Source organism: Leptodactylus fuscus, chromosome 3 (genome assembly GCF_031893055.1).
Source record: "Leptodactylus fuscus isolate aLepFus1 chromosome 3, aLepFus1.hap2, whole genome shotgun sequence".
Classification (NCBI taxonomy): Eukaryota; Metazoa; Chordata; class Amphibia; order Anura; family Leptodactylidae; genus Leptodactylus; species Leptodactylus fuscus.
Window position 1 is genome coordinate 214,594,029 of NC_134267.1, and position 21,744 is coordinate 214,615,772.

Here is a 21,744-nt window from a genome sequence, read left to right on the forward strand (position 1 = left end):
CTATGGTAATTTATAGAACTCGCAGCAGAATTTCCCTGACATGTGTGGATGTTAATGTCTGAGGCCCCTGTAAATGAGAATACATCATTACTATAGCAAAGCCAACCCCCATTATATAAAGGAAGAGGGCGAAGCGAGAAGGAGGAGTGACCAATTGACTGGGTGCTGGTTCAGGTCACGTAACTCTGGGTAGGAACCAGTTCAGACACCCTTGACTCATCGGACACAATACAGCAGAGGGAGTAAGTCATGATAGACTCCCTGGAAAACTCTTTTAAAGGGGTTGTCCCATCACAAGGATCCTATCTATACTGCTAGTTTATGTGGATTTAAGACTTTTCCTAAATGCATTGCTTAATCAAAACTGCTTTGGCCGCTATCTTAATTTATTCACTTCATTGTTTACACTGCGTTTCTATGGCCCTTGGGATTATCTGCTCATTTGTCAAGTGATATAGCTGCCTGCTCTCAGAGGGGGAGGGGCTGGGAGCAGCTCTGAGCTGTTTGTGTCTGATAAGTAGCGGAGCTTCTCAGATAGGGGAGGTGAGAGCTCTGGGATTTCTGAGCTCTTATCAGTCGGTTTAATTGAATTTGGCTGATAAGGGCTGAGATAGGGAGTCTGTTACCTCTGTATGTAATGCAAACTGACTCAAATCCAGCTCTGCTACATCAGCTTCACACTGTGGTAATTCATTTACAACCAATCCCGTGCAAGTGAAACCCCGCCCACCTATGTGCCGAGAAAAGCAGGAAGTGAAGAGAGCACAGCAGCCTGCAGGTTAGTGGACAAGTGTCATGGGAATACCCCTTTAAGGATCTTAATATGGTTCATGAGCTGTACAGGATTATATTAGGTAGTGCCTACATTAGGAAGGATTTTTATTAAGTAGTGCCTATATTAGGAAGGAGTATCTTAGGAAGTGCGAATATTAGCAAGGAATATACTAAGAAGTGACTATATTAGGAAGGAATATATTAGGAAGTGCGAATATTAGGAAGGAGAATATTAGGATGTGCCTATATAAGGAAGAAGTATATTAGTAAATTCCTATATTTGGAAGGATTATATTAGGAAGTTCTTATATTAGGAAGGAATATATTAGGAGGTGCCTATGTTAGGAAGGGTTATATTAGATAGTTCCTATATTAGGAATGAATATATTAGGAAGATCCTATATTAGGAAGTGCGAATATTAGGAAGGATTATATTAGGAAGTGTCTATATTAGGAAGGAATATACTGTATGAGGAAGTGTGAATATTAGGAAGGGGTATATTAGGAAGTGCAAATATTAGGAAGGAATATACTGTATAAGGAAGTGTGAATATTAGGAAGGAATATATTATGAAGGAGTATATTAGGAGGTGCCTATGTTAGGAAGGGTTATATTAGATAGTTCCTATATTATTAATGAATATATTAGGAAGATCCTATATTAGGAAGTGCGAATATTAGGAAGGAATATACTGTATAAGGAAGTGTGAATATTAGGAAGTTCCTATATTAGGAAAGATTATACTAGGAAATTTCCATGAAGGAGTAGTGAGTGCAGGAACCGGCGTCTAGCAGAAGTAGTCGAGAAAGCATCAATCAATGGCTATGATTTGGAATGGACTCCTTGCTGAGATGGTGATAAATAATAAATTGGACGACATGCAGAGGACATGGACCACTCCGTCTATTTAACAAAAGACTGTCCCCTATTTACTATCACAAAAGCAGAAAAGGAATGAAGGGTCAGCCACCAGTGCCAGGAGTCAATGCCCGGGAGTCAGATTGCTGCCTGCTTGACAATGCCTGCAGAGAGTTAACAGCCACATCTTAATGCTAGAGCGACTAAGAACTGCAAGGTGCAGCAGGGAAGGAGCCAACCTGAAATGAATGAGTTTGTCGCTAATGCCTAGCTGTGCTGCTCATGACAAACTACAGATCAAAGCGAGGTGGGGAGATTTACAAGATGCCCTTCCTTCCCACTCTGTGAGTGACAGCCAAGAGGCAGGGGCATTGTTCACAAGCCTCGCACTACACCTCCTTGCACTTGGAAACCAATGAGAACCTTGCTGGGCGTACACAGAAAAGTCATAGCCCATTGTAGTTGCACTCACAAGGGCTGCAAGCCCAGTAGCTGCTTCTTGTCGCAGGTGAAGCTCAGCTCTGTTAAAGGAAAAAAAATCCTGGAGAAGTGGCCGGGGGGGATATTCCCTACACCTCTGCTGCAGCCCATGGAGAGGAAAAGGAACCTATAGGAGTTCTAGCCTCCTCCGCAGACACATCCACAAGGGTAAGCTTGGATTCCTTCCCTATGATCTATGAAGGTCCTTTCCTTGCACTTATTTATTTCCCATTGCTTATATAGCACCCACATATTCCGCAGCACTGTACAAAGATTGCCAGTTATCCGGACTATTTATTTCCATTACTGTATAACTTTCATTTGCAACATTTCTCCATAGAGGCTAATCCATTCCCAGGGGTAATCTCCTCCAAGAATCGATGGTGGGTAATAACTACTGTGTATTGGGAAATAGATTGAATTGAGGACCCGCGTCTTCACCTTTCATCGGATTTGGCAGCAGAGGGTTTGCAGCCCCTTTTACATTTTGCTTATGCAATGTGAAATGAATAAATGGATGGAGTGGAAGCCTATGTCATGGCTCGTAGTGGCCTGACTGATAGGTGGCTATTCTGGCAGGGTGCACATCGCTCCTAGGGATGGCATTAGTCGTCTTTCATTGTGACCAGCTGTGCCCTAGAAGGAAAGTTGTAGTGCGGTGGGCAGAAGAGACGCTCAGCAGCGAGGGTGCAGCATCCCCTAGGGCTAGCTCAGTCTTGTAGCTAGGTAGATCACAGATACTGGGAAGGGGGGGATGGAAAGGCGCTGGTTTTAACATATAGGCAAACTAGGTTCTTATATAAGTCTGCACACATAGGGACATGTGCATTTAACTCTTCATTACCCTACTAGGACCTATTCATTGCTATCTGGTCCTCTTATAATAAAACAATACAGCGTATAGAGTGCAGAGATGTATTCACACTACCCAAATATAAATACAACCATCACAAGGGGGGGCAACAAAGTCAGACACAAGTGAAGGACGAGAACTGCCAGCATTCCTTGTCCCTGTGTCTTAGCACTCTATCTTCCCTCCGTCTACAAAGCCAACATCTAGTCCATAACTTTATACACCATAGACTTCTATGCAAATAGCCTAGATACATTGTAACGGGGGGGGGGGGGGGTAAGTGGCTTCTGGTTACAATGTAGCACAAACCTCTTCATGTCAGCCAGGCAGGAGGTAGCTGTTCCATATGGCATATGTTATAATCCTGACAGATGTGTTAAATGGATGTACTGTACTGTATATACTCCACATTCATTATGGTATACGTTGTCAGTACAACTGGATAGGCTATAAATAACCGCTGCATTACTTTTGTCATTCCACTGCCTGTATAGGATACATCACTCATGTGCAGTATATTGCACGTCTTCTATGGCTTGCATGTTAATGCTATTTTTGCAGACTGACGGGTTCTAGCAGTACATTATCATTGATGTATGACTAAGTCATGTATAGGGTATGTATATGCATGGCATAGGGATCGCTTGCATCCTTATAGGACTATGCAATACGTTCCATTTTTGCAATATTGTACATTTATTGCTCATCTCTGCATACTGAACATATCCCATAGCACTGAACAATGCTTCGCTCTATGTTCCCCTGTATAGTGCTGCCCTCACTTGGGGGCTTATCATATAACATCTGACAAATAACATTTTAAGGGACATAAATAACTGCATTGGGACACGAGCCACACAGCTATATATTCTGAGCATGCATGTGAGGCAGTCTGTTCTGCATCGGTTGGCTTGTGCAGATATCATTGTGTGGTGTCTAAGACTTGTATATTAGGATAAAACTACACGGTTGCCTCAGTCTCTTGTCACTTGGCCGCGTGGCAGCACGTGATGCCCGAAAGTGGATGGAGTGAATTGAAATGGTCTTTTCTGGGGTGTCCTGGTTGCAAAATTGTGATGAAATTTTAACAAAATTGTAACTTTAATTCTACCTGCGTGAGGCTGCCCACAATGGTTTAGTGTATATCTGTGGGCCTCAATGTGGCGATACTGTAAGGTTAGTTTTAGGTGATAATTTTTACTTTTTTACCCCTATCGGTCTTTTATCTTCAACATTCTTGCAAGTGAACTGTTAATAAACTAACAATCCGTTCAGATTTTGATTTATAAAATCCGGTTCTTAGGCCAAAAAACCTGCAACTCGGTGGAAAAAAAAAAAGGAAAAGTTTCTCTAGCACTACCTTTTGTAAGGTAGCTCTTTTTAAGATCAATGCCTGATTTTCTAGAAGCATGACATCATCTGGGATTGAAGCTGATCTAGAATATCTCTTTTTATGTCACTAGGTTTCTAGAAAATAAGGTGAGGTGCCTTCCAAATGGCGGTGCTAGAGCAGGTTTTCCTTTGCAAATAAATTTTCTTTGGTGGAAAAAAGGAAAATTTGCTCTAGCGCCACTATTTGGAAGGGAGCTCCCTGTAGATTGATGCTTGTTTTTTTAGAAACCTAATAGCATGGTATGAGAAGAGGAGTTATTCTGGCTTGGCTTTATTCCCAGATCATGTTGTTATGTTTCTAGAAAACAAAGTATTGATCTATAGAGAGCTACCTTCCAAAAGGTGGTGCTAGAGCACATTTTCTTTTTTGCATGAAGGAGAATTTATTAGCATTCTTTTCCCAAAATTCTTAGCAAAGCATGTGTGGTTTGTAAGATTCATACCACAAGGTGGCCTGCAAAGGCAGTGTCTCCCTAAAGAGCTATATTACCCCTTATGAAATGATTCTTAGCTCTGTTTATACCAGTGTAAGCCGACCCCAATCTGGTCTGATCACCCACGCCAACCAATTATATAGATGTGATTGATTTTTACATTACTATAATCTATTAAGTATTGTAATTGTTGTCTCGGAGAATATTTTTTATTGGCAGGTATTGTTATTTTTTCAGCTTCGTAGGTTGTTATAGGATGATGTTTATTTGGGTGGTCAGGCCCACAATTGGTCAGGGATTTGTGGTTCTAATAGGGGCCTTTGTTACACTAGTAGTCCATCATAGCGTAATATTCAGATAAATCAGATCTTATACAATGGGATCTTTTCATTTTTTTTCTTTTTTGACTCCCTATTGCAACAAATGATCTGTGATGTTTATGCCAACAATTTATGAAAGTCTTGTTGAACGTAGAATAGGTTATGTATTGTATCTTTATACGGTGGAAACTTTGTCTATGGTCTGCTAAAAGTGAAATGGTTGCACTTAATATATAATCCAATCTGTAGGCAGCATGTTATAGAGCAGGAGATGCTGAACACATCGATATATAGTTTTATAGGAAAAATTCCAATATAACTTGTAATTTATTTTCATTTTCAGCTTAGGAGTCCAGTGGGCGGTCCTAATTGCTGATTGACAGTCCTACAGTGAAGACTGATAAGGCCGCCCACTGGACTCCTAAGCTCAGCAGAATTAACCAATGACGCATTATACTGGAACCTTTCCAACAAGACTAGATGTCAATCTTCTAGGCCCCTCCTGCTCTATAACATGCCGTCTGCATTTTCCAGGTTCCCTTTAAGGAATCCTACATTTGCTGTGTCAGTGAGTTGGTTAAGTAAATTATATTTGGAGGAAGGGAAGGTGAGCACAGCACTGGCCTGGGGCGGTATCATGTCTGGGACTACACCTTCCTGAACCATTGTAATTTCCATCACCGCAATAGTTTATAAGAGTTTGGTGGTTGGTGTGGAGCGCTATACTGTAATAATAGTGCGCTTTCTCCACCATCATCCAATGGGTGCGACTTCTCTGCTGTACTTTCATCAATTCCGTCCACTTTCTGGGTTACTAATGGTGTTGTTTTCCTTACAGAACTGGCGTTCCCATTGACTTTGCCTCGTCCTGTCATTGATGGGAAATCAACTGGATCGCATCACCCACCTGAATTACAGCGAGCTGCCAACAGGGGACCCTTCTGGGATAGAAAAGGACGAGTTACGAGTTGGGGTGGCATACTTTTTCTCTGATGAGGAGGAGGACCTGGACGATAGAGGGCAATCTGAGCGATACACTGTGAGGGACCCAAGTCCCAGCGAAAGTGAGGGGCATATTCTACTCAATGAGATTGAGTTTTCTGCCTTTAGTTGCCAGGAATGCATTTTTTCCAAGCTCAGGGGCAGCCAGGACCTCAGTGTCTATCCTATGCAAGGCTTGTTGACCTTTTGCAAACCAGGGGATCTCCTGGAATTGATCTTTATTTGCCCCACACCAGACCATACTCTTCCCCCGTCACCTCACTGGGCAGTTTACATTGGGCAGGGACAAATTATTCACTTGCACCGTGGGGAGATCCGCAAAGACAATGTTTTTGAGGTAGGCGGAGGGTGTATGGGCAGGGTAGTGAGTAGTTGGTATCGATATAGACCCCTGACGGCCGAGCTGGTCCTCCAAAACGCATGTGGACATCTTGGCTTAAGAAGTGATGAGATCTGCTGGACTAACTCTGAAAGCTTCGCAGCCTGGTGCAGGTTTGGCAACAGAGAATTCAAAGCAGGCGGGGAGGTCCATTCTGGCAACCTTCAGTATTTTTTGAAGCTCCACCTGGAAGAAAACAACATCCATACCATGAGGTTTCACAGCTTGGAGGAACTTATACGTGAAAAACGTAATTTGGACGCTAGCGGAAAACTAAGGGTCATCAAGGAACTCTCCATGATGGAGAACAAGGAGTAAGGACAAGTAAGACCTCTCCATGGTGGAGAGCTAAGGATGGGGACTGGGATGGAGACCATTCCATGATTTGCCAAATGAGGCTGCACCTTTTTGGACACCTTTTTAAGGATCATGTCAACATTCCTAAAACCAGCATTACACCATAGCCACTATTTATTTTTTGGCTTTTACAACATGGTTATCACCACGTATATAAAAACGAAAAAAAAAAAAAAAGCAACAACGAATCCTGAGTATGTTGGCTGTAGTGTTGATGTCTTATTAAGCATTTAGCGACATGCTAAATAAAATTTCAAATTGAAATTTTTATTTTCATGGCTTTACTCCATGACTGTTTAACCACAGAGGCCAATAAATTGAATTTCTCTATTTGCATATTAAGCCTGGCTCTTTTTACTGTTTCTGTCTTCTCCGATCCATCAGTTCCAATCTCCCTTGAATGCGGAGTATTTATAGCTGGTATTAACACTTTGTTTTCTATTTTTGGGTACGTTCCTAGATAAGGCATTACTACGTAGCGTATCAAAGCTTTGGGAGAAGATCAACCTCCTCGATTTCAGCTTATTAGGGCCCACTTTATGGTCTTTATGTTGTAGGAGGCCACGTAATAGGTATCGGAGAACCTGTTTTCTCGAGGGCACGCATCTGCTTACAGTATATCGCGCTGTTCATTAGTTGTTCTTGGGAAGTAGTTGTGGCAATAACTTCACAGTTCTTTTAATGCAAGGTGTTATGTGCGTCCATGAATAGATTTCATTTCACGTCACCTGCCTAACATGAGCAGATATTAAATCATCAGTAAGAGGAGCTTTCACTGTGGAATACTATTGCTGGTGAGAACACAAAGACCCCATTGTGGTGTAGGACCTTCTAAGACCTCTGTTGTTTAGGTGAGGAACTGTATGCATGACTACTGTATATGTAACTCTATATGCAACGTTCTAAGAGCATGGATGTAAGATGTAATCTCGGAGACCTGTAGTTAAACTTAAAGGGGGTCCTGTCCCCACTCCTGACATGTCTATTTTAGTAAATATGTTTACTCTCTATAATCTAGCATTTCAGAAACATCTTTTCTTATATGTCTGTGTTGTGCCGTTCCCTTGTTATGCTATGAATAAGCTGATCGTTGGGTGTTGCCATTTTGCTTCTCAAAGGGGCGTGTCTCTACACAGACAATACTGACTATTTGTACAGTGGAAGAATATGCAAATCTGTCTCCAAAGATGTAAACAGGGAGACAGTGCCTCTGTTATGCTGCCCTCTATGGGAAGCACCCTGAACATCATGCCCGACTTCCCAGAAGTCTTTACTGCATAATGCGGGATTATAACCAAATCAATTTCTCAGCTATGGACAGCACCATTTCTGTCTGGTTGGACTTCATCAGCGCAGCCTAGAGAGAATTGGTACAGTATTAGTCACGTCCCCTACTGGTAACATAACTACATTTTTAGGAGAAATAACTAAGAAACAGCCCAACCTAGACCTCTAAAAAATTGTGTTCCAGAATTGTTGTGTCATGGGGAATTATTTAGTAAAACGGGCAAATCAAGGTAGCTGCTCTGTAGATTGTGACCATATGCCAACATGGCCACCATAATTGGGCAAGAAATGTCTCTTTTTTTTCCTTTTCTTTCTCCCATTTTCCTTACCCTTACTTTGCGTATCTTGTTTCCAAGTAGATTTTTTTTTATGTATCTGTGATGGGATAATGGAGGATTTGCTTTATATACTACATCACAACCTGGGGGTCATTATAGAGAAATTGTATATTGATGACTTATCTTATGCATCAATATGGGATAAGTGGGGGAGGTTCAACATCTGAGCCCTTCAATTCAGCTCGAAGAGGCAGCGGTGCTCATGAGTGCTGCAGCTTCTTCCCTTTGACAGTGCCACTATGTTCATTGGTCACATGGTACAGCAAAAGCTCAGTCCCTTTCAAGTGAATAGGCAGGACTGCAATACATGATATGTGTAGGACAGTGCTTGGTATAGCAACAACTGAATAGTGTGGTTTCTTTCACCAGCTGATCTGTGGGGGTGCCAGGTGTTGGAACCCCCACCCACCCACCCACCACCAAGCATATACTGATGACCTATTCCAAGGATAGGCCGTCAATATCTAAGTCCTGGAAAACCTGTTTACTATAGTGCTGTGCATTAACTAGTGCATAGTCAATAAATAATGCACCATGTCCCCATATATATGAAATGATGTTTTTGTATCACGATTTTATTCATTAGAAGAGAACGACTTGACTTGGAGCGGACACTTATGTCCTATGTATTATCACCTTGATATCTAGGACTTGATTTCCAGGTCTCTTGATACATTTTATGGATCTACAAATATGTGAATTTCTATTTCTTAGTACATATTTCTATGTAAATATGTAATGAAGAAAGTGACGTTTTGCACCATCAATGTATGTGCCGGGCTATTATACTGTATACTGATTATCTACTCTTTATATCCTCCTTTCCTTTACTTATAAGACATCATTCAGACAGCGGCAATGTGACTGTATTCATCCTGAACATCCTGATACATACAGTTTACTTTACACTTCTTCCCCATGTCCTCTCATAGTTATAGGATATGATGATGAGATGATGCTGTAGTAATACTGTACTCCTCTCCCGGACATTTAAAGGGGTTGTGCTCAGGAAGTGACATCACACCCGTTGTTTACATTTCAATGCCACATTTCCATTCCATTAAAATCAATGGACTGAGCTGCAGCATGGTCATGTGATCTTTAGGTTGCAATGCTAGCTATGGTATTTTTGGTTATTGAATGTTGTTACAGTATTTGTATATTATATACTAACGTTGTTTGCAGTACTATGGCACTGTATGGTGGTATTATTTTTGGCTTGAGCATTACAACAATTGCACCTGCTGATATATTTTGCCCATAGGCCTCCAATTTTGGTGCTAAAGCTTTTGTGTGCAGTTTTTATAAGATTGTTGAATAACCTTATAGTTTCTGTTGAGTCCTTACAGGTTTGTGGCCTTGGTTGCACATCTTACCAGGATTCCATATGGAGTTTACATATTTGCTTGGTATCTAATTTGTTGACCTCCAACATGTCCGATCCTTTATCATGATAAAGGATCGGACATGTTGGAGGTCAACAAATTAGATACCAAGCAAATATGCAAACTCCATGGGTGTTTAGCAGTGGCTTACTCCTTTCTCCCCAAATACATGCCAGGTTAAACCAAGTGTACATCTGTATGGGTGAATTCATGGCTTCCTACAGAAACCAGATTATAATAAGTGGAGGGCAAATAAGATATACAGCCATACACAACTTAACTCACCTCTGCTAGGCTCCCTTGCGTCATTCAGTGCTCCTTCATGGGCATCTTCAGTCCTCTTCCTTCTTCCTGGCTGATGTCAGTAGCCCTGAGGGATCATTGAGGTCTGTCATTGGGCCTCAGTAGGGGTCTCCAACCTCATGACACTTGCAACCAATCACAGCCTAATACAAACCAGTTTGCTCATCTCTGCTTTTAGTCTGTGTATAGCAAAGGTTGAAAGCCATGGATAAAAGCTGCAGTAGGTGGCATAACTAAAATATTGTTGGTCCCCAGTGCAATCTTTTGTCCAGGGCCTCTACCTCATCCCTACAGAGAATTCTTGATAGTGATGGTTGTGGGTGCTAAGGAGTTTAATCCACCTTAGTGTGGTTAGGGGGATCTGTGGGTCTCCTTGGCTTATGGGCCAGACGGAAGCCGCAATCTCAATACTGATGCCAGTGCTTATGGTCCCCCTAAGTCTCCTGGGGGACTGCACCATCTGCACCCCCTCAAGTTACGCCCCTGGCTGCAGCAATAACTTACATGCTGCAGGATTAATACCCAAAACACAGGTCTATTTGTACTGTGGGAATTCGTCTCAGCTAGGAATGTGCAAATTGGTTCATAACAAACTGGATTTGATCCAAATATTCCAAAAGTTTAAGGTTTGTCCCAAAACTTTGAGAGTTTCTCACCAGTAGGCCGAAATGGAAATTATTATAGACTAGGGTCTCTTCAGACCTCAAAAGTTAATAGGGGTGGCCCAGGGAAGGTGTAAAAAATGACAATTATTCTCACCTTCTCTTATTCTAGGGTCACACCGGCATTTTGGTTTCTGTTCTTTGGGTCCGAAAAATGGAAGTCCAATCCACTTAAAATGCTGCAACCCACGGGCCCCATAGACTATAATGGTGTCCGCCAAGGTTCTGCCTGATAAATGCAGAGAGAAAAGCACTACTTGCAGGATTTATCCACATTTTTCAAGCGGAATGGGGAACGAATTTCCCAAACGGAAACCAGCGCAGGTGTGAATCCACCCCAAAGTAATTAAATTTAGCTTCTGGTTCTATCCGAACTTGTTCAAGCAGAAACAGATCTTTGGGCCAAACTGTGCAAGATCGGCCTGTGTGTCCCCAGACTATATATAAATAGGGCTGTTTTGCAATGAAGTGAAACAATGGGTTCACTGTGCTTTTGTATAGCCAGGAAGCTGTGTCGTAGCCCTTTAAAAGCATACTTTGTGTGTACGGCTATAAAACCCTAAATAAAGACTTTTTGGCAGGGTCCTCTGCTTCAGCTACTAAGTAATATCATGTATTGCTTAAAACGAGGATCTGAACAAAGGAACACGATTGTTCCCTTGAATCTGTACGGGTGACCGTGAAAGCTCGTGCCAACATCCTGTGACCTTGAATCAGCTGCCATCTATGGGCATGATCTGGCCACTATATTGGTGCAAACATTGTACATGCAAAATACAAAAGAATGCAAAAAAAGCACTTCCTTCTTACGAGGACACGAGCACTACATTGCCTTGGACTTTCCCGGACAAAGCTTGTTTTTTTGGCTGCGAGCTGCATAGACTTGTATATTTTCCAGGGAATTCTTCATCATTTATTTATATAGCTCCAGTGCTTACAAGGCGGCTATATGACATGTGTGATATATACATGTCCTGCGCTCAACAGCAGTGACAGATGGATAATTGTAGAGCCATTGCCAGACATGTATAATATATGAGAATATATAGTATACTCTATGGTAGCAATTTAATGAAATATCCAACTAGGGATTATTTTACAATGTGACCATTGACGTTTACTACAGGCTCATGCGGGGGTTTAGCCTCATGGTTAGCAGACACTATGATATTGGTTTCTGTGACATTTTTACTATTTGCTATGAACAGTGCCATACATAGGATAGTGGCTGGACTTGGTATTACAGCTCAGCCCCATTTATTTGAGTGAGACTAACTTGTAGCATTTGGGTCATGTCAATGTCTGAGTTAGGGAAGTAGAGCTCAGTATCATAATCCCAGAAGACCCCTTTAATTAAAGGTAGATTATAGGTTTCACAATGACACATAGAGACCTGCGCTACTGTATTGGGCTCTGTGCAGACCAGTTGTCAGTCATACAGACCCACTTACATGACCATAGAGTGTTGATTTATAATATGACCTGTAATGGAGTCTGTATATGTCTATGTACACATGCCTTTGTATAAATTGAACATGTGGTGGACATGGATTCGCATTACAGCTATCCCTCCTATGTAAACCATTAGGCAAATGTCTTATGTCTTGTATGTAAACCATTAGGCAAATTGCAATCCCATATTATCTATGTTTCAGGAAAGAGATCTGCATCGATCTGATAAAAACTGAGTTTTTTTTAATCACTATCTAAATACCCAACCCGTTTCGAGGTATTCTATGAGTTGTGCCATAAATGCTATTAAACAGGATCTGTCATTTTTCCTAACATGTCTGTCTTTGTAGTCCCCACAATGCAAAAATAATGGAACATTTTACTTGTAGAGCAATTGCCAGACATGTATAATATATGAGAATATATAGTATACTCTATGGTAGCAATTTAATGAAATATCCAACTAGGGATTATTTTACAATGTGCCATATAGTTCTTCTGTTATTCCTACTCGAAATGTATAACTGAATTAACAACTGGGTGTTACCATTCGGGGGGAAGGGTTGTTCCTATGGCCTGACAATGACCAATCAGTGTTCATGTTGTAGGGACGCATGCCTTGAGAAAGGAAATGGTCACACCCAGCTCTTAATATATTCATAAATTTCTAGGAGGAATAACAGAGGAGCAGCACAAGGCAAAGCTATAATAAGAGTGATCAGAATGAAACCTGAGCCTTAACTATAGGGGAGTATATATAGGCTGCCAGCCTCTAATATAGGGGTGGGCAATGGTGAAAGCACCGGCCACCAGGGACTGGATGTGGTTATAGCCCCATCTAGGTACATTGTGTGGCACCCCACTAAGAGAAGCAACCTTACAATTTAGGAACTCTATACACCACATATTAATAGCAATTAACCTCATCATGTCCTGTACATAACTGTTACTAATATGTCAGCGACATGGAGATCCTAATTGAGTATCCATCATTAAGATCCTTAACTACTACCTCCATATGGCTCACATATTAGTAACCCTTATATGAGGCATGCAGGGGTTAATGTGAAGGACATGATGGGGTTAATTACTATTAATATGGAGTTATATAATAATAATAATACATTTTATTTATATAGCGCCAACATACTCCGCAGCGCTGTACAATTTATAGGGTTCAGATACAGACATACATAACAAAGAACGTCATTTCACACAATGGGACTGAGGGCCCTGCTCAAAAGAGCTTACAATCTATGTTGTTACTAATAATAATACTAATGCTAAATAATAATACTAATAAATGAATAATAGATTTGCATATTTTTTACCCAGAATCCCTAGCGGAGCAGGAATGACTTGTAAGTCTCCGTACTGCCTATGTAGGCACACACTCTCCCTGATGTGTACGATTATCCCCTGACCCTGGTCTATAGTCTCTCACTCTGCCAAATCAGTATCCGTACGCTATGCTGAGGAGGCCCAATAGGCCGAAACAGCGCTGTCCATAGCTGGGAATCTGTTCCTTTTGGAATAGAAATACTAATTTGGCAATTAAATCCGCATCATGATTAATTAGACTTTTTAACTGAGTCATGCATGATGTTAAGGATGCTGCCCTGTAGAGGACGGCGTACAGAGTGCACTGTTCTCCTAATTACATCCTGGAGAATAGATTTGCATATTTTTAATAGTAATAGTAACCTCAGCATGTACCTGACCTTTTTTTTTTTTTCTGCTGGGGGATTAGGGGTTTGTTGGAAGGAACTCTTATCTGGGAGATCTTGCTGGTATGCACATGGCGGGAACACATCACTGTAGCAGGAGCAGTCCTTGTGCTGTACAGGGATGGGCTCCGTCTCTTGGGTGTCTGTTTCCCTTGTCATTGGTTAGCGGAGAGGGTGGCAAAAGGAGAAGGAGCTTCCTTTACCACTGCTGTAATAGAAATCTCTAAAGGATGATCCCTCTTCATTTTATACTTGCAGGTCCCAGGCTGCCAAGGCAGTAAAATATGTCTCGCATGACCCTCTTGGCACATGTGATGGGGGGTGCCGACGATGACCCACCAATGAATTAGAACTACAGGTGAACATAGACGTTTAATAGGATCTGTCACTGGGTCTTATTAACACTATTGCATAGCAGTGCTGCACTCCTGGGTTCGAATTCGTCAACTTCTGCAAGGACTTTGTATGTTCTCCCTGTGTTTGCATGGCTTTTCTTCAGGTACTCTGGGTTCCTCCCACATGTCAAAAATATACTGATAGATAAATTGGCTTTCCATACGAAAAAATGACTCTGGTGATATGTCTTCTTTAAAAGCCACCTTCATACTGATGCAGATATTAGTGGACATGGCCTCATCTTCCACATCATCATGCAGTCCCCTTTTTTGCATCATTTGACCCCCTAGAGTCCAGTTAGCAGTAAGTCAGTGTAATTTAGGATGTATAGACGGACTGTATCCAGGGGATGGAAGTGACTGAGCACAAAGCGATGCAGAAACTCATGCAAGTCCAATGTATAGTGCTTCAGTGATCTGCATTACAGAATAGGAAGACGTATATATTCTACGAGGTGAATCTCTACATTTGCGCAGGTGGTTGTGGTTGGAAATGTTTGTCGTGTTCCTATTTTTACAAATCTCTGCCTGAAAGAAACAAGCTACTCATTTGTTTGCTGCTTGAGCCGCTGGTATTTTAATAATATTCATGCAAGATTGATAAGCGGGGAGGTGGAACGGCGCTGCCAATATTTTATGTTGCTTAAAATAGCAGCAGCCGTAAACTGTTTATGGAATCGCACCAAATGAATAATGTGCTTCCAGGAATGGGACGTATTGATCAGCAGGCACTGGGTAAATATTTCACAGTCTAGAAGCGCTGGAAAAAAGATGTTTATGTAAAGGGAGTCTATCAGTAAAGCCCAGCATATCAACCCAGCCTGCAGATAGATAGATTAGCGTCACCAGATCCCAGTATATCAACCCAGCCTGCAGATACAGTGTTGGCCAAAAGTATTGGCACCCCTGCAATTCTGTCAGATAATACTCGTGTTCTTCCGGAAAATGATTGCAAGCACAAACTCTTTGGTAATATCTTCATTTATTTTGCTTGCAATGAAAAAACACAAAAGAGAATGAAAAAAAAAGTCAAATCATTGATCATTTTACACAAAACTCCAAAAATGGGCCGGACAAAAGTATTGGCCCCCTCAGCCTAATACTTGGTAGCACAACCTTTAGACACAATAACTGCGCACAACCGCTTCCGGTAACCATCAATGAGTTTCTTACAAGGCTCTGATGGAATTTTAGACCATTCTTCTTTGGCAAACTGCTCCAGGTCCCCCCTGAGATGTGAAGGGGGCCTTCTCCAAACTGCCACCAAGAGATCTCTCCCCCACAGGTGTTCTATGGGATTCAGGGCTGGACTCATTGCTGCCACTTTACAAGTCTCCAGGGCTTTCTCTCACCACCATTTTCTAGTGCTGACCTGAAGAGTGTTTTGGGTCATTGTCCTGCTAGAAGACCCATGACCCCTGAGGGAGACCCAGCTTTCTCACACTGGGCCCTACATTATGCTGCACAATGTGTTGGTAGCCTTCAGACTTCATAATGCCAAGCACACGGTCAAGCAGTCCAGTGCCAGAGGCAGTAAAGCAACCCCAAAACATCAGGGAACCTCCGCCATGTTTGACTGTAGGGACCGTGTTCTTTTCTTTGAAGGCCTCTTATTTTCCTGTAAACTCTATGTTGAGGCCTTTTCCTACTTTTGTCTCATCTGACCGGAGAACATTCTTCCAAAACATTTTTGGCTTTCTCAGGTAAGTTTTGGCAAACTCCAGCCTGGCTTTTTTATGTCTCTGGGTAAGAAGTGGGGTCTTCCTGGGTATCCTACCATACAGTCCCTTTTCATTCAGACGCTGACGGATAGTACAGGGTGACACTGTTGTACGCTCGGACTGCAGGGCAGCTTGAACTTGTTTGGATGTTAGTCGAGGTTCTTTATCCACCATCCGCACAATCTTGCGTTGAAATCTCTCGTCAATTTTTCTTTTCCGTCCACATCTAGGGAGGTTAGCCACAGTGCCATGGGCTTTAAACTTCTTGATGACACTGCACACGGTAGACACAGGAACATTCAGGTCTTTGGAGATGGACTTGTAGCCTTGAGATTGCTCATGCTTCCTCACAATTTTGCTTCTCAAGTCCTCAGACAGTTCTTTGGTCTTCTTTCTTTTCTCCATGATCAATGTGGTACACACAAGTTCACAGGACAGAGGTTGAGTCAACTTTAATCCATTTCAACTGACTGTAAGTGTAATTTAGTTATTGCCACCACCTGTTAGGTGCCTCAGGTAAGTAACAGGTGCTGTTAATTACACAAATTAGAGAAGCATCACATGATTTTTCAAACTGTGCCAATACTTTTGTCAACCCCCTTTTTTATGTTTGCTGTGGAATTATATCCAATTTGGCTTTTTGACAATTCTTTTTGTGGTTTTCCATTGAAGACAATTTAAATGAAGATAATAATGCCAAAGAATTTGTGATTGCAATCATTTTCTGGAAGCAAATGAGTATTATCTGACAGAATTGCAGGGGTGCCAATACTTTTGGCCGACACTGTAGATATGTTGGAATCTCGTGACACTAACCTATCACCCCAGCCCTGCAGATAGATAAGTTAGTGTCACTAGAACCCAGTATATCAACACAGCCCACAGATAGATAGGTTAGTGTCACCAGGACTCCGCATATTAACCCAGCCCTGAAGATAGATAATTAGTATCACCAGTGTCACGGAGCGAAGGTATATGTCTTCCTCCGGAAGGTCTTTTGAATCAACACGGACGCAAGAGGTCGGGAGACAACAGCAATTTATTGTAATCCACAAAGTTAGTAGCCGGCGGTGGTCACATCAACCGTAATAACAATAAGTCCACAGAAGTCACAATCCAATGATAGCTTTGGTTCCTTGGTCCTGTAACTAAATCCTGGCTCTCTACAGAGCTGTGCACAGGCCGGCTAACTCATACTAACTGCTAGCTACATCTATATACCAAACTGTTACTTCCTATATCTGGGGGTGGGAAGGGCTGAGTCACAGATCCTTCCCCCCTCACCTATGCCAAGGAGAGCAGACTCCCTGTCTCTTTTGAACAATGCACAGTCCAACATCTTCTTGGAGACACGGATCAGATTATCTCCACCCATTGTCCTCACTAGTTAGAGGTATTTGCATACAATGTGCTAACACACTAGACCCGAATCAGCCAACTACACACTGATGTTTACAACAGGTTAGAGAATACATTCCACATGAAATATATATTACACATTGCCTATTGCCGGACTCTAACCATCCCGTGACAACCCCTCCCCCTCTCAAAACATGTGCATGACACAATTGGCCTACACAGGTAAATTGGGGAATGCACATCAGTCTCTATAGCTCATATTTCCTCCTGCCGGGATAACCCATCTGTGTTCTGGTGTTGGTTCCCTCGGCGGTGCTGAATGGTAAAGTTGTAGGGTTGAAGGGCTGGCATCTGTCAGAAAATCCGGTGGATCCATGTTGGCTTCTCCCTGAGCTTGGCTTCGGGTCACTGCTCCCACAAAGTGGCACTGTAGATTTCCAACATCGTTGCCTAACAGAACATCGGCCGGCAGCCCGCTCATCACACCAATTGTGCATCGTTTTGGTCCATAACCATAGTCGAGTTCCACGGTAGCTTTAGGAATACGTCTTTGAGTACCCCCTGCCAACTTGATAGAAATGCCAGGGCCCTCCTCTAGGGCCTCGGGTCGCACAACTCGGGGGTCCGCTACCGTTAGGAAAGCTCCCGAGTCCCGGAATCCAACAACTGTTCGGCCATCCAGTAGGACCTCCTGCAAGTGCTTCCTCTGAAGGTTTGCGGGATGTGTGGCGGAAGGCTGAATCCCATAGACCCCTGGAGGTGGAACAGATGGGTCATTCATGGAGTCATCTGGAAATGGGGCCAAACTTTCTGTCCTAGGGGTGGTTCCCAGGTAGTGAATAGGCCGGGATGCCACGGTGGCCCGTGCCCCCATGTTAGCAGGGCAACTAGCTTGCAAATGTCCAGGCCGCCCGCACCCAAAACATCTGCGCTCTAGCATTCTTCCAGTGGGTCGTTGTCTAGGGACAGGGTTGTTCATAGCTGGAGGCCGATGGGCTGGGGCAGGGGTAGAGGGGGAATTGTAATCCTGAGGCCGGACACGAAAGGTGGGTGGCTGGCTGAAGGGTGTCTGGCGGACTGTGGTAGTTTTCCGCTCCTCTGCAAACAACCTCTTCCACTGCGGCTTGATGGTCAGGCCCTCATCTGCAAGAGAAGCAGCTTGCTCAACTGTGACTGGGTTCCGTTCCAGCACCCACTCACGGATCTCAGCGGGGCACTGGGAAAAGAACTGTTCCTTAAGTATGACTTGGAGGATCTTATCGACTGTGACAGCCTCCTCTCCTTCTAGCCAGCGCTTGCATGCTTGCTTCAACTTGTGGGTGAACATGTGGAAGGAGCTTCCCCCATTGTAAGACAAAGAGCGGAACTGAACTCGGTAGGACTCTGGAGTGACTGCATAATACTTCTGCACCGCTCTTTTAATGGCCTCATAGTCCCGCTGATCACTAGGGTCCATGGCTCTGAGAGCTTCCGCAGCCCCATCTCGTAGGTGCCCCACCAGATACCGGACCCAATCCTTCTCTGGGACTTCCATCAGGCGGCACTGGTGTTCGAAGTCCTGAAAATATCCATCAACATCCCCAGCCGCTTCATCAAAGGTCTTGAAGTGTTTATGGGAGACATATGGTGGTTCTCTCACTGTTGGGCTGGGGGTCGACGTTTGATTATAATTCCGCACAGTTATCTCAGCCATTCGCATTTCATGCGCCATTCTTTCCTTTTCATACGCCATTCTCTGTTCCTCCTTCTCCGTTTCCTGAGCCCTCTGTAACGCTCTACTCCTTTGCTCTGCAGTTGCTTCTAGCCCCAGCACTGCCAATTCCTCCTCATACAAAACAACCCATCTGCTCTTTTGGGTCTGTACCTGCCACTCCCGTATCTCTACTGTCTCCTGGGGGCAGCCCTCCTCATGGTCGCTTTGCAGGGTCATCTCCTCCAGTGCCTCGATCAGTTGATCTTTCGTTCTTCCCTGGTAACTCAGGTTTAGTTCCCGGGCCCTTACTTGTAGACTTGCCATAGTCCAGTTCCTGTATTCTGAGGTTGTGGCTCCATTAATCGCTGGGCTGCTGTAGTCCATCTCGCTGTCCGCTGTTGATCCCACCGCTGCCAACCAGTTGTCACGGAGCGAAGGTATATGTCTTCCTCCGGAAGGTCTTTTGAATCAACACGGACGCAAGAGGTCGGGAGACAACAGCAATTTATTGTAATCCACAAAGTTAGTAGCCGGCGGTGGTCACATCAACCGTAATAACAATAAGTCCACAGAAGTCACAATCCAATGATAGCTTTGGTTCCTTGGTCCTGTAACTAAATCCTGGCTCTCTACAGAGCTGTGCACAGGCCGGCTAACTCATACTAACTGCTAGCTACATCTATATACCAAACTGTTACTTCCTATATCTGGGGGTGGGAAGGGCTGAGTCACAGATCCTTCCCCCCTCACCTATGCCAAGGAGAGCAGACTCCCTGTCTCTTTTGAACAATGCACAGTCCAACATCTTCTTGGAGACACGGATCAGATTATCTCCACCCATTGTCCTCACTAGTTAGAGGTATTTGCATACAATGTGCTAACACACTAGACCCGAATCAGCCAACTACACACTGATGTTTACAACAGGTTAGAGAATACATTCCACATGAAATATATATTACACATTGCCTATTGCCGGACTCTAACCATCCCGTGACAACCAGATTCCAGTATATCAGCCCAGCCCTGCAGATAGATAGGTTAGTGTCACCAGAATCAATAAATCAAGTCAGCCTTGTAGATAGATAGGTTAGTGTCACTAGAACCAGCATATCAACCCAGCCCTGCAGATAGATAGATTAGTGTCACCAGATCCCAGTATATCAGTCCAGCCCTACAGATAAATAATTTAGCGTCACTAGAACCTCGTATATCAACACAGCCCACAGATAGATAGGTTAGTGTCACCAGAACCAGCATATCACCCCAGCCCTGCAGATAGATAGGTTACGGTCACCTGAATCGCATAATGTTTTCTCCTTGTGAATCAGAGCCTACATTGCTGAGATATCATCATTTCCAACAATATGCGAATTAGCTTTTTGGAGCAATGAGGGTGTTACCATTACTCTAAAGAGGTGAGCATCAATGCCCTCAAAGAGGGTTCCAAAGAGCTAAGTATGCCCTAACCTATATATCTGTAGGACTGGATTGATATGCTTTTTTTTTGCAACAGACTCCATTTAAAATTGTTTCCCATCCCCATTCTATTTGTAGCACCCAAAACAAAGTATTGCCCTTAGGTTGTGCCAGTGGTGTACAAACAACATATAAGAGTGGATCCTCAGAACAAGGATCAAAATGGGCCTCACACTATGGCCCTGGGTTTTGCCACTTTTAAGCATTTGGTCTCAAAAAATCCCTGCAAGTGCACGGGTTGGGTCTAGTTTGTCAGAGTTGCCTACAGACAGTCATAATGCTGGCATAGGCTAAACATGTCATTATCTGCTAAAGAAGTAACATTAGCAGCAATTTTAGAAGAATTTCATAGCACTTGTTACTATCTGTAGGCAAATCAGGTCCTGCCCACAGTGCACTTAAAGCTGTTTTGCATATCTATAAAAAAAGATTATCATCTTTGCATCACTTCATCGGTTTGTGGCCACAAAGATATATTTATGCTACTATTAAAGGTCACTGCAAGGCATTATAATTGGGTTGGGGTGTATTTTAGGCTCCCCTATGTTGTCCAATTGCATTGCTGGTCACTATTTCTGCTGCTAAGTCAGATTCATGGAAATAGCACTCAGCTGCAATACCGAACACAGCCACTATAACATGCATGGCGCTGTTCCCAGCAAACAATGAAAAGAGTGCGGAGACTGATGTAAAACTGATAATCTATGCTAAGAATATACTATTAATATCAAAGTCCTGGGAAACCCCTTTAAAATAAAACATGCAATTTCTATATTACATGGTAAATGACTCCTAGTCCAACATCTGCAAATCACCATGTAAATGACTCCCATCAATGGGTGTCTCCATGAAGACCGAAATAGCATTTACAATTTTATATTGGAAATTTCCACTTCAATATTTCACCACGTAAAGGTCTTTTATACATCTGACATTTCAGGCTGCTCCGACGCTTTGTAGGTTAAAGGAAAGTAATTACATCTCTTGTAAGCTCTCAGCAATCATGGCTGCAATTCGCATGTGTCATGGCGGTAATATATGATAAAAACACCTTTTCACATGGACCCGGTTTATATAAAAGCCAAAGCAACAA

The 21,744-nt window shown here is 42.9% G+C and overlaps 1 protein-coding gene across 1 annotated transcript; it reads left to right on the plus strand.

Annotated features, from left to right (window-relative positions):
• Window positions 1-2,119: 2,119 nt before the first annotated feature.
• LRATD1 (LRAT domain containing 1) lies at window positions 2,120-7,186 on the plus strand. The gene is made up of 2 exons (XM_075269162.1): window positions 2,120-2,281; window positions 5,951-7,186. Exon 2 carries the CDS (start codon window positions 5,990-5,992, stop codon window positions 6,809-6,811), a length of 822 nt encoding a protein of 273 aa, XP_075125263.1. The 5' UTR covers window positions 2,120-2,281; window positions 5,951-5,989; the 3' UTR covers window positions 6,812-7,186.
• Window positions 7,187-21,744: the final 14,558 nt, after the last annotated feature.